We start from the raw sequence: 25,795 nt of genomic DNA, 5'->3' as shown, positions 1-25,795 counted from the left end.
TATATAAGTATGTCAATAAATTAACATTGATATCATATATGTCATCTACATCTAGGTGCTTTAGATTCTCCAAAATTTTGCCATACCTCTCACAGGATTCCTGCGTTTAATCCCTGAGCTGAAGAATGATGTTACGAAGTCTGACAAATAATATTTTCCCATATATAATTTATTTATTTAGTAATTCATTTATTAATTTGTGTTGTAATCTAGTATCTATGTATTTAATATTAAATAGTATACAGTCATTATAGGTTTCTGTTTTTTTTCTTTCTTTTTTTTTTTTAAACTTTGTTTTGTTCTGTTTGAGTATGTGTGTCCCCTCAGTGGTCCTTGGTTTTCTGTTTGCTGGGGATGTAGGGCAGTACTGTCTGAGTGCTCTTGTCTGACACAGTTTGTGTACTGCTGTTACGGAGCAGTTTTTTCCTTGAGCCTGGGTTAAGCAGGCCCTTTCTTGGTAATGTGTGAGGTCCTAGCACCGCCATCTTGACGGGCGAAGGTCCCGCAGACGAAGTTTCCCGGAAATTGTGAAGGGTGGGCGAGTGTTCAGAGGAAGAGAGCGGAGGGATGGGTGAGCAGGCCAGTGGGCTAGGCTCGCTGTCTGTGTCCGGCGTGCCACAGTCTCTTTTATCTTCCTCATCTACCCCTTCCTCTGGCTCATCTTCGTCATCATCGCAGCACAGGGCGTGGTAGAGGATTTTGTCGCTGAAACGCACTCGTTCTCTGGTCCCGGACGTGCGGGATGTTTTCTGGCTGTGAGTAGAACTGGACGCTTCTTCGCTCGATGAGTCGGGTGTAACGATCAAAGGTCCGTTTGGGATGGGTAAGCCCCCATTCATCTGGGAGTAAACACTGGCGGTGGTCGGTGTGGGTGTGGCTGAGGCTGACCTCCCTGCTTCTTCCTCCAGGTCCTCATCACGGGGTGTTTTCTGTCCTGCTGCGCTTGAGGCCTCCAGGTAGCTGCAGAACTCCCAGCTATCAGATAGCACTTCCTGGCTGAGGAAGTCCAGCCGAAATGCCTCACCCAAGCCACGTTCGCTGCTGGACGTGCTGCTTGCTGTTGCCACCGTCCAGTCATCTTGTTCCAGGTCCAAGTCGAAGTCCGATGTGAGCTTGTCAATCTGACCCACCACCTAGACAAAAGGACAGAGAGAGAAATGATTGGACTTGTATGAGGTGAAACAATTTATTCACGTTTCGGTGTGCACTCTATATGATAGAACAAGTAGACACATCACTCCGATTCGAATTCTTTTCAGAAGAATTCAGGGTCTTTTCACTTCAAGGTCGCGGTGGGTCCAGAGCCTACCTGCAATCTTTGGGCGCAAGGTGGGAATTCCCCCTGAAGGGGCAGGGGGGCAGTTCTTTACAAGGCAACACGCACACTTACACATTCACACCTACGGACACTTTTGAGTCACCAATCCACCTAAACCGGAGCACCCGGAGGAAACCCACGCGGACACAGGGAGAACACACCAAACTCCTCACAGACAGTCACTCGAACGGGACTCGACACTTTACCAACACTGCTTTAAGGGCTATGAATGCATTCAGCCACAAAGTATTAGTGAGGTCAGGTACTAATGTTGGTGGATAATTTATAGATAAAAAATATATATTTTTTTCCTAATCATCCTCATAGGTAATATATACAGTCATCAGCCTCTTGTGATACATATAAGGGGAATGACAAAAATGTACATTCAGCGTAAGTAATTAAAATCTTTCCTCAGGCACAATGACTTTAAAGGAGCAATTAGACCTCCATAGCTCTGAGTTTGCCACAGAACAGATTAGAGGTGGAGCATCATAGTGATTTTCTGATCGATTTAACAGATGACTGACCACTGCGCATTTATCTTCTGTGTTTTTAATTATGCAGTGAATTGTTAAAACTGTCCATACATGTATATAATTTGCATTAATCTAGACAAACCAATTAAAAATAAAAATCCTTAAGATTTTGTTGATAAATATAATGCAGTTGGTGCTTTGTACTTTCAGTGGAAAGTAACATTGGTCATTTGGGGTGTTGAGTGAGCTTCACCGACCACTTTTGAATTGTGGAAAGCTGCAGTCGAGCAGGATTCTGAGAGACCCAGCGGGTGAGGACCTGGCAGCTTTAGAAAAGCTTAGAAAGCGCCACAAAGCTGATGACACTGTAGGATGAAGAGTTGTCCTCAGGGCTGATGGTATACTGTAGTTCTACTGAATTGCTCATCCTGAGAAATTAGATTTAATTATACATGTATATATATTTTTGCAAGGTCTTGCTGTTTCAAGAGCTTTTCCTCAATCCTCTGTCAATCACAAGGGTGACCTAATTTTGTCCTTATCTGGGTCCATTATGACTCAAGGTATTTTTTCAATATTAATTACTACTATAATGCATTTTGCTGGGAACAAGTGACCTGTCAGTCAAGATAAAGCTCCCATTCAATGCCATTTTTTTTCTTAATCTCTTTAAAACAGCAGCGGAAATCAAACACGGGCCTGGTGCATCACGTTTCGTTCCTGTGTCACCTTCCAAAATAGAATGTGTCTAACTGTGCCAGCTTTAGTATATGGCAATCATCTGTGGTGCTGCACCCGTACCTGCGGTGCATTATAACCCCTGGCTCTCAGCGTGCAAATGGAGTAAGCGCTTCTCCTGGGTAAACAAAATCATTCAAATGAGCGTGCGTCGCCTCTGCCCTTGCACACATGTTGTACCCACCCTCAAAACCCTTTGCCCTCATCCTCCAGGCCCACAACTCCACCAGCAATTTAGCTAGATAACAGCACAGGCTTAAAGGGGCCTGCTAAAGCTTTCTAGGTCACAGATGGGCTTGACAGAGCCACAATGAGCAGTAATCCCTGAGCCTTTTTCTTGGAGATGTGGAGCTTGAGTGAGTGGGCTATGGAGTAAATTATTGGGTAAACAGATTGCCTAAGCGCAAAGGATGAATGAACACATCAGGAACAAGTCATTAGCAGAGGGACACACTGCGTTTTAAATGGAAGAAGCACAATGAGGACCTGCAACAGTAATTACAGTCTATAGAGTAAAAATCAAATCCTTTTGTTGGCCCCGGCCTGCAAAATGGCGGCAATTGCAGCTGGATTATTCATAGCAGAGGAAAGAAAAAAAAAGAGAAAAACTCCTCCTCCTCTCTGGTTCTCAGATAGTGTTTGTCTCATCAGAGCTAAATTACATACCACTAGGAACCAGTAGAAGATTATGTACATGGAATGCATGGATCCTGAAAGCGATAGACGATGAAAGCCATGTGCAAGTTTCTGAAAGGCAGAAAAACTGCAACAGTCCCTTGCCATTTTCATCATGTTGAACCCTGTCCAGTGCCTTTGCTGGGTACTAACTAATGGTACTCTTAAGATGCAAGTATTGATTTTATTCTAGTTAATCCACGTAGCAGTGAAAAGCACTGAGAACTATTTGTTGAGGCACAAATAGTTAGCAGTCCTCATGTTCTCTTTCAATTACCTGTTTCTGACAACAGATCTGTTTTAGACTTCATGCTTGTGGTTGGTGGACACCGCTGCGTCTATGCTCGTAACAGCACCGAATACAGGGCGAGTCAGAAGTCGCAGGACACCCTTTTATTTTTTTAATACGCCACATGACCTCCTTCCCATTGGAACAAAAAATTGCCCTTGATAAAATATGGCAGCTTTCAAGATGGCGGCCATGTTCCAGACATGGCCTAAAAGATAGGCCCCCTCACCCATCACTTGCTGGGGTAAAAGTGGGTCCTGTGACTTTTGACTCACCCTGTAGATTGCCATACCACTGCTGTGCGAGTGATGGGTCTGTCTCACACACAACATTTGGTCAACAATTGTCCTATGGTTCCCTTTCACTGCCATTGATGTTTGGACTCGAATCAATGCTTGCTTGGGGGACTGTCACTTTAATAACTGTAACTTTAATTGATGAAGGTATATGATCAGATGAGTTAAAGAATACAGAATTAATATATATATATATATATATATATATATATATATATATATTTCAAACATATTTTGATTTATTTATTTACTGTTATTTGTTTAAATATAAGCAGGTCCCTTTTGGTTTATTGCAGATATTGGTTTTAAACTTCACAGGCAACATCCATTTGTCTTCCTGGGTACTTCCACTCTCTTATCTCTGCTTTTTGAGGTTTCTCTCATATAATCCTATAGTTATGAATGTTGTAAATATTCTGTATTTTTCTTGTTTGTAGTTTATTACATTACAGTTCACACATGTGCACTCACTAAGCCAAATTCCTTGTATGTGTCAGAAAAAACCTGATGGGTGTGTGTGGTTTTGCATCTCCAGTGTATGAACTGTACGGTTCTTAGTTCTCAGTGTGATGTAGAACTCTCAGGGAGACTCTAGTGGAGCTGCGTGTGAGATGATTGGGCTGGGGGTAATTGCAGGGTCAGAGTGGAGGCAGCCTCTTTCCGCTGCTCTGGCGAGTGCTGTGCTGCTGTAACTGAGAGTGACAGTTGACACTCAGTCTAAGGCTGTTGTAAAATGAGTCACAGTGATCCGTGAATATAACCCACTTGTGCCCCACAACCAACAAGGCACTACAACCGCACTCAGAGTGGGGATACCATGCACTCACACACATCCTACACAGATACATATGTTTTGGCTTCTGGCCTTCTGCCCTGCGTTTTTCCATTTCTGACAGTGCTTCTGTTTTCTGTTTTCTCAAGTGCTATTTGTCTTCCACTCTTTTGCTCTTCACTCTGACTTTCTGAACTAAAGGTCCGTTAAACCTGCTGTGTTTGAGCTGTTGGAACTCTGAGCCAGTATAAATCTGCGAACGTGTGTTTGGACGGTCCGTTGACAGAGATGCAGTGTTTGCTGCGAGGAGTTATCACTGTAGCGGTATTTAAACAGATGTTAAATGAAGGGGAATTTGTTTTGCGGTACATTGATGCTTTTGGCTTATTGTTTGCAGGAGAGAAAGGGCTCTCTTGCAGAAAATATAACACTTGAAGTTTTATTCTGTGTGCATTTTTTTGTTTTTATTCACTTATTTATTTAGAACGGTCCATGCTTGTGTTGTAGTTTCAGCTTATTTTAGTCTTCTTCCCCAAAGTGTTAATCACATTACAACTTGCACTGAAACTCTAAACTATTGGTGGACTCAGTTTTGCTTTTTCTCAAAGACGCATCTTCAAAAAGGTTACCTTTTCCCAAAAGACATTAGAGAAGGAAAAAAGTTTGTCAAACAAAGTTTTAAGGCTCGGCTGATCTTTTATGTAACATCCAGCCTCTGGCATGATTTTTTATTTCTCCCCCCTCACAACCTGACTGAAATGTGAACAGTAGGGATGCATGGTGCTAATAGACTGCTTCTAAACTGCTACAGACTGTGCATGACAATTAGAGGCGGCACACTATTAACACAACAGTCCCCTGCCTGCTGACTCCAGAGCAGTTTAGTGCATTTTGCTCATGCCATCCCTGTTTTCTTTGTGGAGGTTTCCATGGCTTTCTCTGCTCAATTTCTCTCCTGTTTGACTGTGCCCAGGCAAAGCTGGCTCTGTTGACTCTGCCTCTGTTTTGTTTATTGTATCCTGCTGTGGGGAGTTCATCATCCTCCACATATATATTTTTCCTAAGCTGCAGGAATACTCCATTACCACCAGTGGTTCATACACTTTGGAAAATGCACACTGTTTACAATGTACAGTTCCCTGCAAAGATTCAAAACACCTTGTCTTCCGACATTATTCTAAGTAATGTTTGGCTTCCCCTGCAGGAAACAGCATATGTTTCATTAACATAAAATAGCAATTTTCTTACTTTGTTGTGTATATTTAGCTTAGTTCCGTGCTCATTCATTGGTTTCTTCTTGGCAGATTTTGCCAAATGAATATTGAAACCACATGTCAGCTGCTCCCAGTTGGTACATCTTCAAGAGAGTCTGATAGAACCCAGTTAAGCCAAGAGTGCATTGCTGACATCACTGAGAAGAATGATTACCCTTTCTCTCTCCCACTGAAAATGACGCTAGCCAATGCACAAATTTCTATGTATAACAGAAATGAGCAGTTAGCATACTCTTCCAAATAGCTGCTTAAAAAATAGGTGGTGGCTAACTTCACAACTCCCAGAGAAAACATGGGTCTGTCTTCGTCCCTGCAGCTTGGTCGCAGTGTGTGATTGGAGCAGAAAATACTACTCTGTGGAACTGGAAATAACAAAAAAAAATGGTGGGATTATGCCAATTCTTTTGTTGAATCTGAACAGCATTCCCTTCTGAAAAAATAGTATATGAAAAGGAGAGTAAGAGCAAGCGGCAGAGTTCTAAGGTCTTTACAGATGACTGTATGTGTGTGTGTATGTAAGTAAGCGTGTGTCAGAGCCTGATCTAGGTCAGGCAGACCTGATTGGTTAGATGTGTCACTCTCCCTTTGCTGGGGGATAAATTGAAGCTTTGAAGTGCTCCCTCCAACCGTTAGTGGCTAATTATCCTGTCATACATGGGAGTATGGGCCTGTGCATACATTAAAACACACGACTCCCCCTTTTTCATCTCTTCTCCAAAATAGCACTTCACTGAGACCTTGGTTTGTGCAGGTCCACAAACTCCGTACCAAAGAGTACAGGCACAGGCCTCTCGACAGCTGGCTAATCAAATCAGCATCAGAAACATTTTGGCACATTTGGACCTTCCTCATAAACTTGTAAATAGTAGAATTTCTGTGTTTACCACCAGAAAGTAACGTCCAAATTGCCAACAAGTCATAAAGTGGTACATTTGGTGAGTAAATTCTCTGATGAACACTAGCTGATAACCTTGGTCTGTTGGACAGAGAATCATTAAAATCTGTACTCAGACTGGGACATAGCAATTTCCAATGATAGCATGTGAACTAAGCTGATAAAACATTTATTGGTAAATACACTGATTCTGAATGTAAAAGCAGCTGCAAAAGCAACATAAACAACAACACATGAATGATATTGATTGCCCAGCATTATCATTTGTCTATTTCATTGAATAAAAGCAATTTGCCAGTTGCTAGCTCTGACGGTAACAAAAATATCTGACAAGAATCACCTCAGATTTACATCAGTACTTAATTTTATGAGTTGTGACTAATCAGTCACAAGATTAAAATAATTATCTTGTTAAAATGGCACCTGTCAAGGGGTGGGAAACACTAGGCAAGTGAAAAAATCATTTCTTGTAGTTGGGTGCTGGCAAGTCCACGAAACTGAGCTAATTTGACGAAGGCCAAATTGTGATCTTCAGAATGTTTTAGTCAGAGCATCTCCAGAACAACAGTTCTTATGAGGTGTTCCCTTTACGCATTAGTTGGTACCCAACAAAAGTGGTCAAAGAAAGGACAGCAAATGAACTAGCAATAGGTTTATAGACAAATGTTGTGGAGATTTGGACCAGTTTGGCCTTTGTCAAAGTTGAAGAGATCTTGCCAGCTTTCAACTTCAAGAATTGACTGTTCACTTGCTAATTAATAGATAACACCCCACAAAATAACTAAGACGTAGTAACAAGATAATCATTTTACAGTAATGTTGTGGTCGATTGGTGTGTGTATATATGTATATAGGTACAGCTTGTGAAGGATTCAGTCGTTGTTTATTACCCAAATGCTAAAAAGGATTTTGTGACAATTTTCCAACTTTACAAGTATATGAGGACCATCTGACTACATCATTAGTGGGTAATGGGCAAGAGGCTGAGCTGGACAGAAGCAGCAGGGGTCAGGAGCTTGGACGCTCCATCGTCCGTCTGATCTGCTGTATAAGGATTGCACCGCTTCTAATTGCTTGTCAAAACAGGTCATTATTTTGCCTGTATTCTGCCAGACCTTGGCTGGCACAGAGCAGTGCTTGGAGGCACACTCGAGCTGAGTTATGTGGGCCACAGTTATAGATATGGCTGTGGCTATCTTTAGATATGGGTTTGGCTATTCCTGGATGTGGGTTTTGCTGGCTATTAATGGCGATGAGAGCAGAAGTATGATGCAGAAAGTGCCGTATGCTTAAAATCCTTTTACATAACTCTCTGACTACATAACCTGAAGTGGGCTTTGTGGGCAGTATGGAGCAGAACGCCTGAGCAGGTCAACATAAGACGAGAAAAAAAGCTGTTACCACAATATCATTCATGATTGGGTTTATTTGATTGAGTTTATGAAAAATCAGCTTAAAAAAAACACTTGGACCAATTGAAATGCTCACAATCTCTTATGATATCCCTGACTAGGGTTCTAAGAAAGTACAATGGGCTTCACTCTCCCTGGATGTATAGACTGTCCTGTCTCTCCTTTTATCTCTGTGTGATGCCAAGCCAATGACACTGGCTTCTAGTGTTCTTCTTCAAGTGTTTTTAGCGGCCCAGTGATGATGTGCTAAAAGAAAAAAATGGCTGGTTTACACGCCTCCCAGTGTTTGTTCCATGTCCTTGGACACCTCCACAGCTGGTTGTAGCTAGCTCCAGAAGGAACAAAATCTTAAGGAACAACTTTTCTTGATCCACCCACTTCCATTCACAGGATGCATATACACAATGTGCTCTATGTTGTATGTAATGAATCACATTCAACATTGCACATCAAGGCCATGCTGCAATAGCGCCATCAAGGAAGGCATCATGCACCTTGATGGATGCTCTGAAGGTCACTTTATTTCATGTTTGGTCATAGAACCTAGCCACATCGTCCAACACAGGAAGCTGCACTCACTGCCTGGTTCATGGCATTCACACCAGCAGCATGTAAATGAGTCTGTTCTCATCTCTCTCTCTCTCTCTCTCTCTCTCTCTCTCTCTCTCTCAGCAGCTAAACTCTGTGGTTATGTGTGTAGGAGGACATTTCTGGCCCCTGAGTCACGGGTTGTGGAGAAGAGAGTGGAGTAACAGGCTTAAGACCTGCATTTCTGCTGCAACTCAGGTATACGATGCATAGATTTGCAATCAGATTCCAACCTTTCTGTGGGGTTTGGTCACAGCTAAAAATGATTTTCCGCTCTAAGATGATTTGCAACCGAACTGACATTTGCCAGAGATTCATATCCCACTCCTGTTTGTTGAGTGGCCTTTCTCTACATAAGCTACTCTGTTTTCTGTTGGACTCATACTTGCACAGGCTGATTGATTTGACTTACAGTGTATTTATCTTTAGCTACCACCAACTCACTCTCCCTCTCTCTCTCTGTATATATATATATATATATATATATAATTTTTTTAAATAAATCTCTTACCCTTTTGAAGGAAACAGTATGGGGAGTTTATTTTGGCCCATAATGGTGGCTTTAAGGGAGTAATTTATACATTACAATGCACAAATCGACTGCCCAGCCTCAGAGGCTGACAGTTTAATTGGACGCAAGATGAGAGAGTAAGTTAGGAAAGACTTAATAAGAGCTTATTGTCACTAATTAAGTCACATGCATTTCCTATACCCTGACATGTTCATCAGGTTTTGGACCCTTTCAAATGCTGCACAGTAAGAGTGGGAGTGACACATGGATGGAGGCACAATGAGGAACTATGTTGAGTTACTGTGTCAACATGCTTTGCATTGTTAACTGAGGTTGGTTCCACAAACAACACAACTGTTTCGTTTCATGTCCTGGAAGAAATTGAAGCAAGCCTTAATGCAATTATTTAAGAAAAAGAGCTCATGAGCATAGTAAAATCAGATGGTGAATAATTAAAAAAGTTAGACATTTTAACAATAATAAATAAAGATGGTTCTAAAAGAATAAAGAACCTTGTATCAAAAAGAGCAAACTGCCTTGTGTTCTCAAAGTTGATGATAACTCAAGACCAAATTCCATTAAAATGTATAAGCCAAAAACAAGGCAAAAGTCTATACATTTTATATAAACTTATTTATGTAGACTGTAAATCTCACATCAGTAGCTGATATGCCATAGTCTAGTCTACCTCTCCTGCTGGATTAATTTATCACTACAGTTCTGTACCTGACACCAGGGGCAGTTCATTCATTAGGGTGATTTGGTGACGCTCCACCAAAACAGGAAAGGGATGATTTTTTTTTTTTCATTCTACTGCAGTGAAACCCCATAGCTCTCCAATATCACAGTCCAGTCAGCGTTAGGTTTTGTTCCATACAGACCTACCTCTTTTGGGCAATTTCAAGATGGTGGAAAATTGCCCCAGACTCTTCTCATAAACTCTCATGTTAAGGCTCTTTTTTCGAGCTGCAGAGCCTTCAGTTCATTCTCAGTGGGTTCCAGGAGGGCTCACCCCAACATGCTTTTATCATATACAAGTAAAGCATGTTCCAAATGGCCCCCTATTCTATTTCCTATATTGCTTACTATGTAGTGAAGGGTATAGTGAATAAGGCACTGAATAATTCACAACCCTGTACGGGCAGCCAGAGCTGTGTAGAGAGATATTAGGGATATGGTCAGTATGATTTCCGTTAACTTCACAGCGCTCTTTATTCTGGAACGCTGGAACCTAAAATAAAATATCTGAAGACTGTAGAGTGAAAAACGTACAGAATTTTATGAGTAGTGGTAAAGCTGGTCAAAACATCTGTGAGAGCGACTCATTGAGAATTTATTTGTTTATGACACAGTTGATTGTTGATCGCTGTAGAGACAAAGAAACTTTATTAAAGAAAAACTTTATAGTGGAACTCCTGGATAAATCTCTCCACACATACTGTACAGTATGTAGATAAAGAGAAAGCTTTATGAATCTAGTGGCTCCTGGTGGTATTTCTAAATGAGGAAACTCTTGAACGCTAGATGACACTGTCAAGTTAGATTCCTGATTAATTTGTACAGTGCAATGTGCCAATTGTCTAGATGGCTAGCTCTTAATTTGTCCAGTGAACAAGTCACTTTAGCATTTATCCCAACAATTTCAGGAACCGCCACTGCCTAACACCGTCAAATCAGCAGCACTTTTTCTGCTGGAACCTGGTTGTGACACTAATACATGTAAAACCCCTAGAAGTACAGGTGGGCAGTTCCACAGATACTACCTTGCCAGTGTTATTTCTATTTTAAGAATATTCCACTACACAAATAACATCTGACGAGCAGTGGTTCTGTGTTAGGAAACTGACTGTGAATGGAGTAGAAGGCAGCTGAGAAGCTGTACAAAAGTACAGGCTATAGTCTGTTATTTTCTGCCTATATAATGGACATATAAAGTGGACAGTGAGTGGGTGTACGTGAAAGGGGTTTCTAATAAAATTAATGGAGAGTGTAGAGACTAATTATAACTGATTAGGCCATACAGCATCTTGATTAAATGTTGCGTTTGTCCAGTAATTTGCAAGATGGTGTAGCTAAGTAGCCTCAGGCCACATTTCAGAATAGAAAAATAATGCTTGATTGTATTTAAGTTTGCATATTTTTAGGCTCAAGTAACCAATCCCCTAATTACTGAATATTTAAATGTAAAATAACCTTAATGGATTATATTTTTAGATTTTGTCAATACGTATTTATACAATGTGCTACAATGTAGTGTTGTGTTTTAACCAAGCTGTCATTGAATCATGAGACTGTGCAAGAAATGCAAAAAAAGGGTAAGTGTTGGGGTCTTTTGCATTTCAAGCTTCATCAGATTTTGTTACAGGCACAGCTTGCTCATCAACTGTGGTCTTCCCACAGTGGCTCATAGGGCAAAACAGAACCTTAAAATAGCAGCATGACAAGAGACAGTGGAAATCTTGTTCTCTCGCTCTTCCTCTCTCACTCTTCACTGAATCGATTGGACTCTGGCATTTCTTTGCATCCTTTGCTCCTCTGGCCTACAGTGCTGTTTTAATGGCACCCTTTCCCCATTCAGTTTTATTGTGCAGTTTTAAGTTCCATATATCATTACCCAACAAATGTAGCCTGCTCAACCATACCAAAGTGGAAATACTGAAGCCCAGAGAGGGAAACAATTTATGCAATTTATTTTTACATTCTCAGAGCTGCTTGGATGTTCTGTGAGGCATAACTGCTGCAAATCCATCTTTTATTTCTCCATCCCTTTTGGCTTGGCTTCTTTAAAGTCAAGGCCTGGCCATTACAACCAGCGCAGAGGTAGTAACAGTTCACAGTGGGTGATGAACTATTTGCTATATGGAGCATGGCAAGATCAAGCTGTAAAACACTGGGCATCGCTGTTTGAAACCATAGTACATGCGCTAAAACACATTGAAAAATATGAACCTGTATATCTGTGTATGAGATAACATGATGACATTTTCAAAAGCTTATTCATTACAGCTTGACTGACATCAGGTTTACAACTCTACCATATTACTTTCCATATATCACTGCAGTCCACAATAAACCGAACACAAAACATATTTCCACACAATGTGAAGACCAGTGTATAAGTTTTATATTATGTTTAAAAAATAATAACTGGGGAAGAACAGAAATCTTTCCTTCCTTGGATAGTGAGTTTATTTGTTAGTTACAATTCAGAAGATGTTTTAAATATACTCAAAAAATATTTGAGCTGTCCCAGAGCTATGAGGATTTGGTATTTGGGATAAGAAATAGTTCAGTCTTAGTCATTCCCTCAAGGGGATCACAAACCCAAAAAAAGCGATTCTTTGATGGTCTTCGTACACAGTGCTGTTTAAGGTTCCAACAGTGAGGGGAGCGGGATCCACACCCGGGGAATGAAGAGAATATCAGTGAAGCTCACCTTCCTGTATCCTTCAAAACAATCTGTTAGTGTCAAGATTTTCACCATTTCTACACGTGACAGTTTGTTGGACGTTGTGCCTGGAAGAGTGACCACACCTGTCACACCATGTCTCTTTTACTTTTCTTCTTTTTTTTTTCCAACCCCTGCCACTTTCTCTGTGATCATTTCTGTCTCTCTCTCTCTCTCTCTCTCTCTCTCTCTCTCTCTCTGTTTCTCACTCTCCTTCCCTTGCCTTGTTCATTAACACTGCCTTTCAAATGTTCTGAAATGATCATTTAATTATCACCAAATATGCCAATTAATATTTCATTTGCTCATGAACAACCACAAGTTCATAATTTGTCTTATTGTAACTCACCTTCAGAATCTGACCACACAAGCTGTGGGTCAAGCATTCTTTTATAGAAAGTGTGTAATGCATCAGTGTTAGTGTTAGCTGTGAATGAAGGTAAACGGATTCTTATCAAACACATTTTGGTTACATGATATTTAATTATTATACTACCAAACAATTCAGACTGTACATTAGACTGTTGTATGATATCATATAAGAGAACAAAATATAATATGGCAAGTAATCCTAAGTATCTGAGCATCATTGTACAGATGTTTTACATAAAGGATAGTGTTTGTATATTTATTTATTTTATTCCCCCTCACTGAAAACATTGTGAATTCCCTGGAGACCCATCTGTGTACCTTCTCTACAGAGAGCCAGCTGTCCTAAACACTAATTCCACAACTAGTCAGTTCAGGCTGTAAACGAATTATTAAAGGCACAGCTGTGATCTTTTCCAGACACTAACTCATGAGGACAATCAGAGTCAGGAGTTCATTTTGAAACCAGAGATCATATTGTGTAGAAAATCGTATTTTCTCAGAAGTTTAATACTGCAGCTTGAACTTCATTGAAATAATTTTCAAACCTTGTGATTGTGTGAAGTGTAGAATAGATCCCTGTCACAATGAAAAACATTCTTATTTAACAATGGATAAAATAAACTTCTCAGTTAAACTAAATGCCTTGGTGACTTTCATTTGGCTTAAGTTATACTGAATTACAGAATTACACATTCTAGTAAATCAGATATTAAAAGCAGCTTTTGGTCTGTACAAGGGTTGGTTAACCTGGGGGCTGTGAATACAACGGGTCACAAAAGTGGTTCTACAAAAAAAAAAAGAAAGAAAAGAAAGCACTTATGCCAGGTGTAGTGGTTTATGAAAGTAGTTATGATGCCATGGCACACATGATGAAATAATCTATGCAGACTCACCAACCAGTCATTCATTCATTCATTCTCTGTAACCCTTATGCAGTTCAGGGTCACGGTGGGTCCAGAGCCTACCTGGAATCATTGGGTGCAAGGCAGGAATACACCCTGGAGGGGGCACCAGTCCTTCACAGGGCAACACAGACACACACACATTTTTGAGTCGCCAATCCACCTATCAACGCGTGTTTTTGGACTGTGGAAGGAAACCGGAGCACCCGGAGGAAACCCACGTGGACACGGGGAGAACACACCAACTCCCCACAGACAGTCACCCGGAGCGGGAATCGAACCCACAACCCGCAGGTCCCTGGAGCTGTGTGACACTACCTGCTGCACCACTGTGCCGCCACCAACCAATCAGCTCTCCCTAAACTCACTAAACTCAGTACATACATGATATAGCAAAATGTGATTAAATTCAAAGTGAAACGATACTGTGTCTGTCTCTCTGTGTCTCGGTGCGTGCACACACTCCTTGCTGGCTCATGTTGCACATGCACTCTCTCTTCCAGTATCACAGAAGGATTGTTGTGTATCATTCTGTATTGGCAGCATTGTAGAAATGTCTGTACATCATGTGTGTGGATTAATCAGCAGATATTTTCTAAATTGCAATGTATCTGCTGATTCACTTTAAAGGTTCATATTTTGCAGAATATATGTATGTATGTATGTATTTATGGACAGATCCATGGTCTAAATGAATGGGTGGCATGGGTTATGAAAGGGTGGCACGGTGGCGCAGCAGGTAGGTATCGCAGTCACACAGCTCCAGGGACCTGGAGGTTGTGGGTTCGATTCCCGCTCCGGGTGACTGTCTGTGAGGAGTTGGTGTGTTGTCCGCGTGGGTTTCCTCCGGGTGCTCCGGTTTCCTCCCACAGTCCAAAAAACACATATTGGTAGGTGGATTGGTGACTCAAAGTATCCGTAGGTGTGAGTGAATGTGTGTGTGTTTCTGTGTTGCCCTGTGAAGGACTGACGCCCCCTCCAGGGTGTATTCCCGCCTTGTGCCCAATGATTCCAGGTAGGCTCTGGACCCACCGCGACCCTGAACTGGATAAGGGGAACAGATAATGAATGAATGAATAATTGTGTGTGCGCCACAGATTTTGAATGATGATATTAAAATACATGAAAGATGAAATATTCAAGACAGAGGATGCTTCAGAAACAAAGAACACTATAGTTAAAAATCCAAATAATTATTTATTTATTATTATTTATTAATCTGCCATAGCTCATCCCCAAAAATCAAGATGAGCTGCACCATGCTAATCAGTTGAGAAGATGATATCAGCCATGACCAGTTTAAAGAGTGCTTAAGTCAAATGGAAAACCAACAGTTTTTGGAATTGACAGAATGGCAGACCAACATTTCAGGCAGCAATTTCTCTAGAAGATGTGCATGGCATATGCAAGTCTGTACTGGAAAGCCATGTGCAGGTGCACCTGAAAAGAACCTGGTTCAGTTAGACCCATAAGAGTATAGATTGATTGATTGATTAATTTAAGAATAACACAAGGCACAAATCTTTCTTTGATTCATTCAGTGACTTCCATTGTAACACACATCTGTAAATTACAACAGCTAAATTATCAGTCAGACACTTTTGTGATTATCTGATTCAAATGAATTCATTTCCCATGTGCCAAAACTCAGCATCTGTGAGCTTCTAGTGAATCAATAGTTCATGATCTAAGTTGTCAGTGAAGAATTATTCTACTAATTTAACTCATTTTGTGACCTACATTTTAAGTCTTAAGGAAAGTTTAACCCCAAACCCCATTTGTTTGATGTGATCCCCACAATTTCCTGAGGTGAATGGGTTTCCCTATGACAAATTTAGCAGAGCAGAATTCCCCCCCAGCTGTTTATAGCTGTAACCATAGAAACTAAATCTACTCCAAAGCAGTAAGTGAGACAGCGACTTCTGCACCACAGAAAAAAAACAAAAACAAAAAACAAACGAAAGAATACTGATTTTGAACTTCTTTGTTTACAAGGCATAGAGCACATCTCTCTGCTGGAGCTTTACGTCTTTTCCAGTTGAATCTGACACACTGTTTGCTTTTCTGTTGCCGAGAAGATTATTTTATTCTCGTGAAGCTTCCATATGAAAAAGCTAAACCCATGGCTTCCATTCCCAAACAAGTGGCTCTGATACTTAATGTGGTGTTGAAAATTATAAAATGAAACAATTAACCTGATAAAAATAGCTAATTTTAAATGTAGATGTAACTTTTAAAGAAGAAAGAGTAGAATCAGTATTAGCCACATGTTTGAAGATATATGCTCTTAGAGAATCCTTAAGTAAAGGGTATTAACTCGATGGACCCTATATATATAGCTATTTTGCTATTCCGTTTATTTGTCAGTGCCTCTTTCAGTTGCATTTAAACAGTAATTATGTGACATATTGAATATGGCTATGTTGTTTTATTTTCTAAAGAACCTTAGCTACTCAAATATATAATCACTTGAGGTTTTCATGCTGACCGATAAATCAATTTTTCTATAAATTTGTCATGTTTTGACCAAAAATTTTACCTAGCGCCTGCTTTTTTTTTCATATTTCTCAATGTACAGCCTTGAAATAATATTCCCACAGTGGATATCTTGACACAGATTGTTAGTGTGAGGTGTATTTTAGTTGAAAACATAAGCATTTTTGATGCTAATTTATTACATGTCATATTACTGTGACAAAATAAATTTTTAGCATCAGACGGACATATTTTTCTTGATATTCTAAGCTCTGGGATGTATGACTGATAAAGTTCTGACAGTCACAGCAGGCCCAGACTTTCAGGAATTTAGTTCAGGGCAAATATGGACAATATCCCAACAAATAAAAAAACATTTTGGTACTTTGGCAGTTTTCTCAGATGCTGATAATGTTTACAGTTATTATTATTATTATAATCTTTTTAAAAAATTATGAAATAATACTTGTTTATTTAGAAAACACACAATAAATATTTATTTAAGCTTTTTAGTTTATATTTGTTGATCTAATGCAGTGTTATTTGATGTGAAACCTAAAAAAAACCTTGAAAAACTATAAATCAATAATAGAAATATGTTTTTGCTGATGACTCATATTTTTCTGCCCAGAGACAGCGTGGGTTGACGTTATGTGAGTCAAAACGAAACTGAAAGTAAACAGCGTCTTTCTTGTCCCTTTTTCAGCGGTTTTTTTTCTGATTTTAGCGCCTATCATTAGTCTTTCATGACAAGGACATAAGACCAAAATTTTGAAGGAGCGCCTTGATTTTTAGGTGGTTTTTCACACTGGATTACTCCCAGAGGCTTCACAGCACCGCGATGAGAGCGCTATTTTTAGAAACGGTAGGATCTGCGCTTTCTAACGGTATACAGAGCTCACAGAAGCATTCAGACATTCAAGACTTACAAAGCTGATTATATAAGGTGTGTTTCTACCCCGCAAAATGCGGAATTCGGGTTGAAAGGGTTTAATAGGAACGATTTAGACGAGATATTAGAGCATTTCTTTGAGGGTTTGTCATTCAGCTGTGAGAGCATTTTCTGAGTCTCTTACTGGCGATGGATGCAGAGTTATGGATTATGAACAGCTTTCCAGTTCATACCAAACATATCAGTAATTGTACTCCGTCACTTTAGAGAACGAAATTCCATATCTCCGCAACCCTTGAGGGACCTTAAGCTCAGGTGCAGCTGCTACCATTTTTAGTACACAACTGGATGTGTCCACTATGGGCACACTTCATTATAACTGAAGTCAAAACACAGTATCTCAATATCTGCACCAGTGCTGGAAAAATACTAATTGTGCCCAAAAATGGGTGAAACACATTCAAGAATATTGGCAGACAGCCATGACAGATTTTTAAACAGATCAGGCTAATAGTTAAGCAAATAAACTGCCTTGGAAACTGCAGTTCTCATGATCCCGTCATTTCCAGTGTCAAGTTAGCACTCCAGTTCCTGGCAGGCAGGTGCTTGCTTATATGTCAAGTAGATCCTCAATTAACTACAGTAAAAATACAGTGACCAACATATTGTCAGGTGTTTCTCCTACAGCCAGTGGACTGCTGTACAGCTATAAACTGACCATCAGTGTCATGATCCTATGGACTGCAGCACTCTCACCTCGCCTTTGTCCAGTGGAAGCTTGGGTTTTCTGGAACTACAAGCTGCCAATAAAGTTTTCTTGAGCTTTAGCCACCAACAGAACTCGTTAAATACTATTCATACACTTTGCATAGTGTACTTATTCACTTCGCATAATACTCAGACTTGGAGAATCAAGTTATGTTGGTACGTGTAAATTATTCTTGAGACAATATTTGTACTTGAGTACAGGTTTAGACAAATCTTCCCACCTCTGCTAATGGTAAGCATATTGTTTGTTGGGCTACAAACTTAAAACACATATGTAGCTCAATATATATATATATATATATATATATATATATATATATATATATATATATATATAGTTTCGTAAATGGTAACATTGTAGAATGTCACAAGAATTGTAGAACATGTCTGGGCTCGTGTTCTAAACAGATTCACAACCCATTATCACAACCTGACATAAGAACATTTGCATACCGGTGTAGCATCTCAAATGAACTGCGAGTTATAAGTGTGAACAGCATGACAAGAGTGATTTAAAAGTGAGCAGAATGAGTGGTAACGCTTTTTAGACGCTGATATTATTACAGTGTAATGAACAATGACACTACAATAAAATATTGTAATAAAAAGAAATGATTACAGTCACTGTACGAAAATACAACCAAATCTGACCCCTACAGCAAACCAATCTGTTGCAGTGAAAACACCCTAGTGATTAGGGGTAGTGAACACACATAGCAATGGGCAGCCACCCTTGGCACTCAGGGAGCATTTTGTGGGTTGGGTGCCTTGCTCAAGGGCTGGTTGTGGGGATCATCTTGTGACCATACATTTAATCAAACAGAGAAAAGGCACTTTCTCTGACTCTGTTTGTCTTTCTGTCTCCTGTATGACTCTCTTGCTCTCGCTAGTAGACTCAAGTACACAAACAGCACTCTGTACTGTTTCCTAAACTGGGGTAAAATAAACAATAGCCACATGTTGCTGCACATTTATCTTTGCAAAATACTCAATAATACCATGGTGAGTACAGAAAGTCAGTGGTCAGGTGCACTGACTTATTAACAGCATGTATAACTGGCTCGAGGGAGCACAGACAAAAATGGTCAATCTGTTGCCATGTCCAGCATGTGATGGGCTGTCCATACTGTGTGATGAAGTTGTCAGAGCGATGACTGACCCTGATGCATCCTCTTAGACTCAGCAACACATCATTTCTGCCATCTGCTGAATGATTCACAAAAGTGCCTCAAGCTTTATGAGTACGCTGTGTTCACTTTAAAAGCCTTTAAGCTCAATTTGGTTGTTTTTCTTCGTGTCCCTCATTTTACTGCTTTGATGGTTCAGGTTTGGTACGTACCTAGACACGACTGGGCCTGTCCTGTGCAATTTCTGCACTTCTAGCTCATTTATGGTACTGGCAGGTGGTGTCTGGGACAGACTTGGGTCAAATGTCATGGCCGGGGTAGACTTGGGTTACGGCATGTGTTGTGTGGGCCAGATGTTAATTTTGCCCAGATTTGGTCCACAACACACCTGACACCTGGCTCATATAAGATGGACATTTGGCTGAATTAAGGTAGCTGTACTGACCCTGAATCAACACTCGTTTTGGGTCAGATTTGGGCCAAAAATTCATTGCTACAATTGACAACATTTTGTCCCACAATATACTACACAAAATCAAAAATCGTTAAACCAGGGATGTCCTAACAATTGTATGCAACTGTTCATATGCTTTGAAAGGACCACCATCGCTGCAGTATAGTGACAGTGAACAAACAAGAACTATACACAAGAAAAAAATCAGATTTGTACCACGTCAACCCTGTAATGTGAACCTAGCCTTGAGGCTGACTTGTAGTTCCCTGCACATCCATGTAAACATTTCAGATGGGTGACAAATTAAGGGAAAAATCAACATCAAATGCATTAGTAAGGTGTAAGTAAGGTGTGCCAGAAGAGCTTAAATACACATTGGCTTAGATTCCATAGTCTCTGGAGCGGATGGAACAACATTCTCCCTAATTAGAGTCCCTTAGTGAATGTTGTGATGACGGTGTTGGTGTTTAACACATTCAGCGCATAGGTGCTCAATCTGGTTGAGCTCTGGTGACTGCAAAGAAAATGCCATGTGATTTAAATAAATTGCATACTCATAAAGTCATTCAGACCATACACAGACCTCATGTGCTTCGTTCTGGCAATGTCAAAACTGTTGACAGTCAAAAAAACATTGATTGGGCAGAATAAGTTTGAATTGATTTACAGTGACCTTTCCCTCTAAGGGAACAAGTGAACCAAACTGTCCAAACCAAATGCCCCCTACATCAAAACAGAGCCTTCTCATTACCGATCATTCATTCAGGCCTGCATAGTTCTGCTTGTGTATGCAACAGATGCACTCTTCCACTTGCGGGGAATATGGCGAAAGGTGGCTCATTTGACTTTATTGGTTTCTTTTTTTATTTTTCCCCAAATACTGCACGAGTGCCTTTGGATTTGACTTTCTTTATTGTCACATGTGTCTTTCTTCTCCCTCAATCCTGCTCTGGCATTTAATCATTAGTTACTTCTCAATTTTCCTTACATTTCACACTAGCATTTCATGCTTAGCATTTCATAGTACACGTGTAGATCTGTACATCTGCAGCATTTACATTTCTCTATTCATTCATTCAGACCTTTTTTGTACCCACTGTCCAAAGAAGCGAAGTCAATAAGCTCAGAATAATGGTAATATGCTAACCCTGAGAGTATCTATGCCTTTTGTTACAGTACACATTAGTTAAAACTTTCCTTAGTTGCGCAGGAAAGTATAATTGACAGCCATTTGGGAAAAATGTACAGCACTGACCAAAGTAAAATTTTGCCCAGTAATATATTTATGTGTTTACTGTACTCATGTACTCATTTTCCCAGGGTGGAAAAATGGATTATAATTTCTATGATTCTTCTTCGTTTTCTCTATGTTAGGTTTTGTTAAATGGCACACTGCCCCCTGGCGGACACGCCTGGAATGTGAACTTCTGCGCACGATGGCTGCAGATTCGCAGACATGGAATCTAATTCAGCTGCGAGACGCATGTCCCTGTTGAGCCTGGAGACGGCCTGATGAATAATGAAGAGAGAGGGAGGGAGGGAGAGAGAGGCTCTTGTGGAGAATGGTCTGCTGCTGCTGCCTGACACCTCCAGAGAGGCTTTCTGCTCTGGCAGCTCCAGCAGCAGACAGACTGAGACAAAAGTGAAAGAGGGAGAGATCTATCCTTCCGGGAGAGGGATGGAGAGAGGGCGATAAGTGACGAGCTGGGGATGAGTCGATGAGTGGGATGGGCCTGTGGCTGAGCTGAAAATGAGGAGAGAGAAAGGCAGGCGTGGGGTGAGGGGTAGAGGGAACCAAGTGCAGAGAGAGAGAGAGGGAGACAGGGCAGCTGAGGGGAGAGGGAGAGAATGCGAGACATGGTGTGGAAGAGTGGGAGATAAAGGATAAGTGAGGAGAGAGACAGCAGAATAAAGAGGTGAGAGAGATAAGTGACCAGTTGAAGATTAGAGCTGGCTTGGCCAAGAGAAAAAAAAAAAGAGGAAGAAAATGTAGGAGAGGGGAGGATGGAGGGAAAAAAACGGGGGAAAAGAGCAAGAAGGAAGAAGCATATGTAACAAGAGCCTGTGGTTAGAAGCTGCCCAGCAGGGTGTGAGATACGCAGGGCTGCCACCATCTTGCTTGGCTCTGTGTGAGGGAGATGATGACATCACGAGGGATCATGGAAAGCCCAAGCAGAGCCAACACTGACATTAAGAACAGAACTTGGGAAAACTGGACCCTCCAGCAAAGCTATATCAAGATATTCAGGGACTCTGGACTATTCTGGAACATCACCACAGCGATTTCAATTTCAATTGTAGTTCCATTTGTATAGAAGTTTTACAATTATGAAATTCACAAGCAGCTCTAAGTCAGAGATCCATAGTTGGAAATACATCACTGTTCAAATAAAATGTTGCAAATGTACCTTTTAAAGGTCCAACAATAATATTTGGACAGTTCAGCACGTACGCAGGTTTTCCACATGTATACAGCAGCCAGACATTAAGACCTTGTGTATGGTGTCAGTGCAAGTACAAGGTGCCAAACTCAATATGACGGTACACCCACTAATAATCTTCTGTGCTTATAGTTAGAGAACATATATGTTCCTCATTCAGCAGCAGAGAATGCAGTTCGGCTGCTCCACAGCCCAAATCCGATGAGTTATATACTGCTCTGGTCGATGTTTGGCACAGGGAATGTCATTTTGAGTAAGCATAAGCAGCTACTCCAGAGTGTCCTATTTTACAGACCAGTGCTATACATGCTTTATGCTCCATTCAATACTGCTTTCAGCCAGGGGGAGACACTCAGGAGTGTCCAGAAAGTTTTGGACACAGTGTATATGGGGGATAGATCTGGATCTTAATACTATGATGCTAAGAAGCTGAAAAAAAAGCAATAGGTTGTTTTTTTGGCACTAATGGAGGCAAAGTAAGAACTTGTATCCCCGCCAAATTTCTGACCTATAAATGAACACCCGTGTGTATAATTTGGAGCTGATGAGCAATATTAAATCTACAAAATCACAGAACCTGAAATGCCAGTGTGTACTTTAATAAACGCCTTCAACAAACACAACTTTATGCAAAACCACAGAAAAATAAAATAACATATAAATATGGATCAATATTTGCATACTTTCCAGTTGTTTGTACTAATGTGCTGTTCAAGCGTCATGCCCTGGAGGCTGGGGCCCTGAGCTGAAGCCCCCAATGCCCCTGAAGCCCACAAGGTTAATATGGCCTTGCCTAATGCACTCTGACTAATCAGCCAACTCACAGACCTACACGTAACACACTCTCTGAGGCCTGAGCAATGCTAAATGTGCATACACAACATGCAAGCATATTTCTTTGCAAAATACTATTTTGCATTATATAAATTCATGTGTGTAACCACAGGAGAACACTATGCTCAAGGCAACAGTTACACAAACAGAATCATAATCTGAGAGAGTCAAATGTAGCTGAATGCTATCAGTGTATGAATTGTTGCCAAATACTTCTTTTTTTGTTTTTATTGCAAGAGATCCTTATGCTGTGGGCAACTGTAAAACACAATACAGAACCATACAGCTCTGTAGTAAAATGCTGTTTGTATTGTTACTACTTTGCACTCTCTGAACAGGCCCAGCATCATTGTGATATATTTTTGTGATTGGTTCAAATGTATCAGGGTAGGCATGAAATCAGCTGTAATTCCTGCACAGCTCATAAAACAGAGATTTCATTCATTCATTATCTGTAACCGCTTATCCAGTTGAGGGTCCCGGTGGGTCCAGAGCCTACTTGGAATAATTGGGCGCAAGGTGGGAATACACCCTGGAGGGGGCGCCAGTATTTCATAGGGCGACACACACTCTCACATTCACTCACACACTCACACCTACAGACACTTTTGAGTCGTCAATCCACCCACCAACGTGTGTATTTGGACCGTGGGAGGAAACCCACGCAGACACTGGGAGAACACACCACACTCCTCACAGACAGTCACCAAGAGGAAACCCACGCAGACACTGGGAGAACACACCACACTCCTCACAGACAGTCACCCAGAGCGGGACTCGAACCCACAATCTCCAGGACCCTGGAGGAGTCGGTGAGTTCTCCCTGTGTCCGCCTGGGTTTCCTCCGGGTGCTCTGGCTTCTTCCCACAGTCCAAAAAACACACATTGGTAGGTGGATTGGCGACTCAAAAGTGTCCGAATGTGTGAGTGTCTGTCTTGCCCTGTGAAGGACTGGCGCCCCCTCCAGGGTGTGTTCCAGGTAGGCTCTGGACCCACCACGACCCTGAACTGAATAAGCGGTTACAGATAATGAATGAATGAATGAATTTTCTCTGGTTTATCAGTAGTTCTCCTGACAGAGTCCTGTGTAATCTGCAGAAATAGTGGCGATCCTAAAAATGTTGATTGTGACTCACTGTACTTTGGTGATAGTCATTCACGTGTGCGCAGTAATAGAAACCAACATTTTATCGAGATATAATCAATGGAGCTTGACATTGAAAAGCTGTATTTGAACAAGAATGATATTATGTTGCCATAGCAACATATAGTAATGGATGGACTTCAGGATGGAAGAGGGTTAAAGGATGTTAAAGTTACATTTTAGAGATTTTATTAATGCTTCTCATTAACATACAATTAATGTGTGACTTTGACTGTAAAATACATTCTATTTCTTTATTACAGTTGCAATTTTACCATCATACTATATACAGCATACAAAATAGTCATTAATATATGCCACTAATGATACCGAATGACAGTGCAGTACAGGACTGACCTCATGGACAGTGCTGGGGTTCTAATCTAATGTGCTGGAGTACAGAGTCAATTGAAGAAATTGTGTCTGCATCCAATTATTTACGCACAGCACTTTATGTCCGAGTGTTTGAGGTGGCAAGTAAGGGCTGTGTGTGTGTGTGTGTGTGTGTGTGCATGTGCACTGGTCCTCTTTAAATAGCTCCTGATTCTAATCTGCAGACAGCAGCACACTCCTGACAGCTTCAGCCTGTGTGCCTCCTCCTCCCACTGCATGACACATTCTTTATTTATTTCTCCCCTTCTCTCTCTCTTTCTCTAGCTGCATATCTCTTTCTGGTTCCTCTCTCTCTGTATCTCTCTCTCTCTCTCCGTATCTCTATCTCTCTCTCCAACATTCACATTCCCACTCTTTCGTCTCTCCATCTATCTCTCTGTTTCCATATCTTCTCTCTCTCTCTCTCTCTCTCTCTCTCTCTCTCTCTCTCTCTCTCTCTCTCTCTCTCCTTCCCTCTCTACCCTCTCCTCTCGTATTCTGTCCATGCTGCTTTGGCCCCTGAAGCCGTTGTCACTTCTATTCTGCTTCTGTGTCTGGAAAAAACCCAATGGATTTACAGGCTTACTGTTGACTCTCTCTCTTTCTCTCTCTCTCTCTCTGCCACACACTCTTCCATTTTTCACGCTCCCCTCTCAGTCTGGTGACGCTGTCCTTATTCTCATTATGGCCTCTGTGCTGCCGATGTTTTAGCTCGCTGGAGCAAGTGCCACTATCACGTCCCGGATGGATCTCTTCTGGGCCTGGGTGTCTGTATCTATCTGTGTGTGTGTTGGTGTGTGTGTCGGTGTGTGTGTCTACTGAATGTTTTTCACTCTCAAACATGACACCGAGAGAAGCGAGATCAAAGGTTAAGAGCGCTTATGCACAATGTGTGTTTTCCGAGGCAGGAACAAAAATGTTTTTCTGACGTGTGTGTGTGTTTTGAACATGCGTGTTTATGATATAAAACCCTTTGGAAATGTCCAACCAGAAAAAACCTTTTGCACATTTCCAAATGAATAAGAAGATGTTGGGCTATGGAAGGCTTGCAGGACCTTTTTTTATACAGAGGCACATAAAAATTGTTGTTTTAATGAGTCCTTGTGTCTTCAGATGGGTAAACTCCAATGAAGGCTGTTATTATAAAATGCTTCATTACAAGCAATTTTAGACAATGTCTTTTGCTCTGTGTGTTGTGTCAAAGTTTCATGCCAAAGGAAATGGCCCAGAGTTACTAGGATTCCATTACAATTTAAGACTTTTTCTGTAAAATACACAGCGTAGATTAAAGATTGATAAGGGCCACTTACAAGAGCCCA

The 25,795-nt window shown here is 40.9% G+C and overlaps 1 protein-coding gene across 1 annotated transcript in view; it reads right to left on the bottom strand.

Moving 5' to 3' along the window:
• Positions 1–226: 226 nt before the first annotated feature.
• Positions 227–25,795, bottom strand: part of insyn1 (inhibitory synaptic factor 1) — a 71,436-nt gene continuing 45,867 nt past the window's right edge. The window contains exon 4 of the mRNA XM_066685583.1: positions 227–1,133. Coding sequence (XP_066541680.1) covers positions 324–1,133 — 810 coding nt within the window. The 3' untranslated portion in view covers positions 227–323. The remainder of the gene's footprint in view (positions 1,134–25,795) is intronic.

This window comes from Hoplias malabaricus, chromosome 11 (genome assembly GCF_029633855.1).
Source record: "Hoplias malabaricus isolate fHopMal1 chromosome 11, fHopMal1.hap1, whole genome shotgun sequence".
In the NCBI taxonomy this organism is placed as follows: Eukaryota; Metazoa; Chordata; class Actinopteri; order Characiformes; family Erythrinidae; genus Hoplias; species Hoplias malabaricus.
This window is presented reverse-complemented; position numbering and strand designations above follow the sequence as displayed.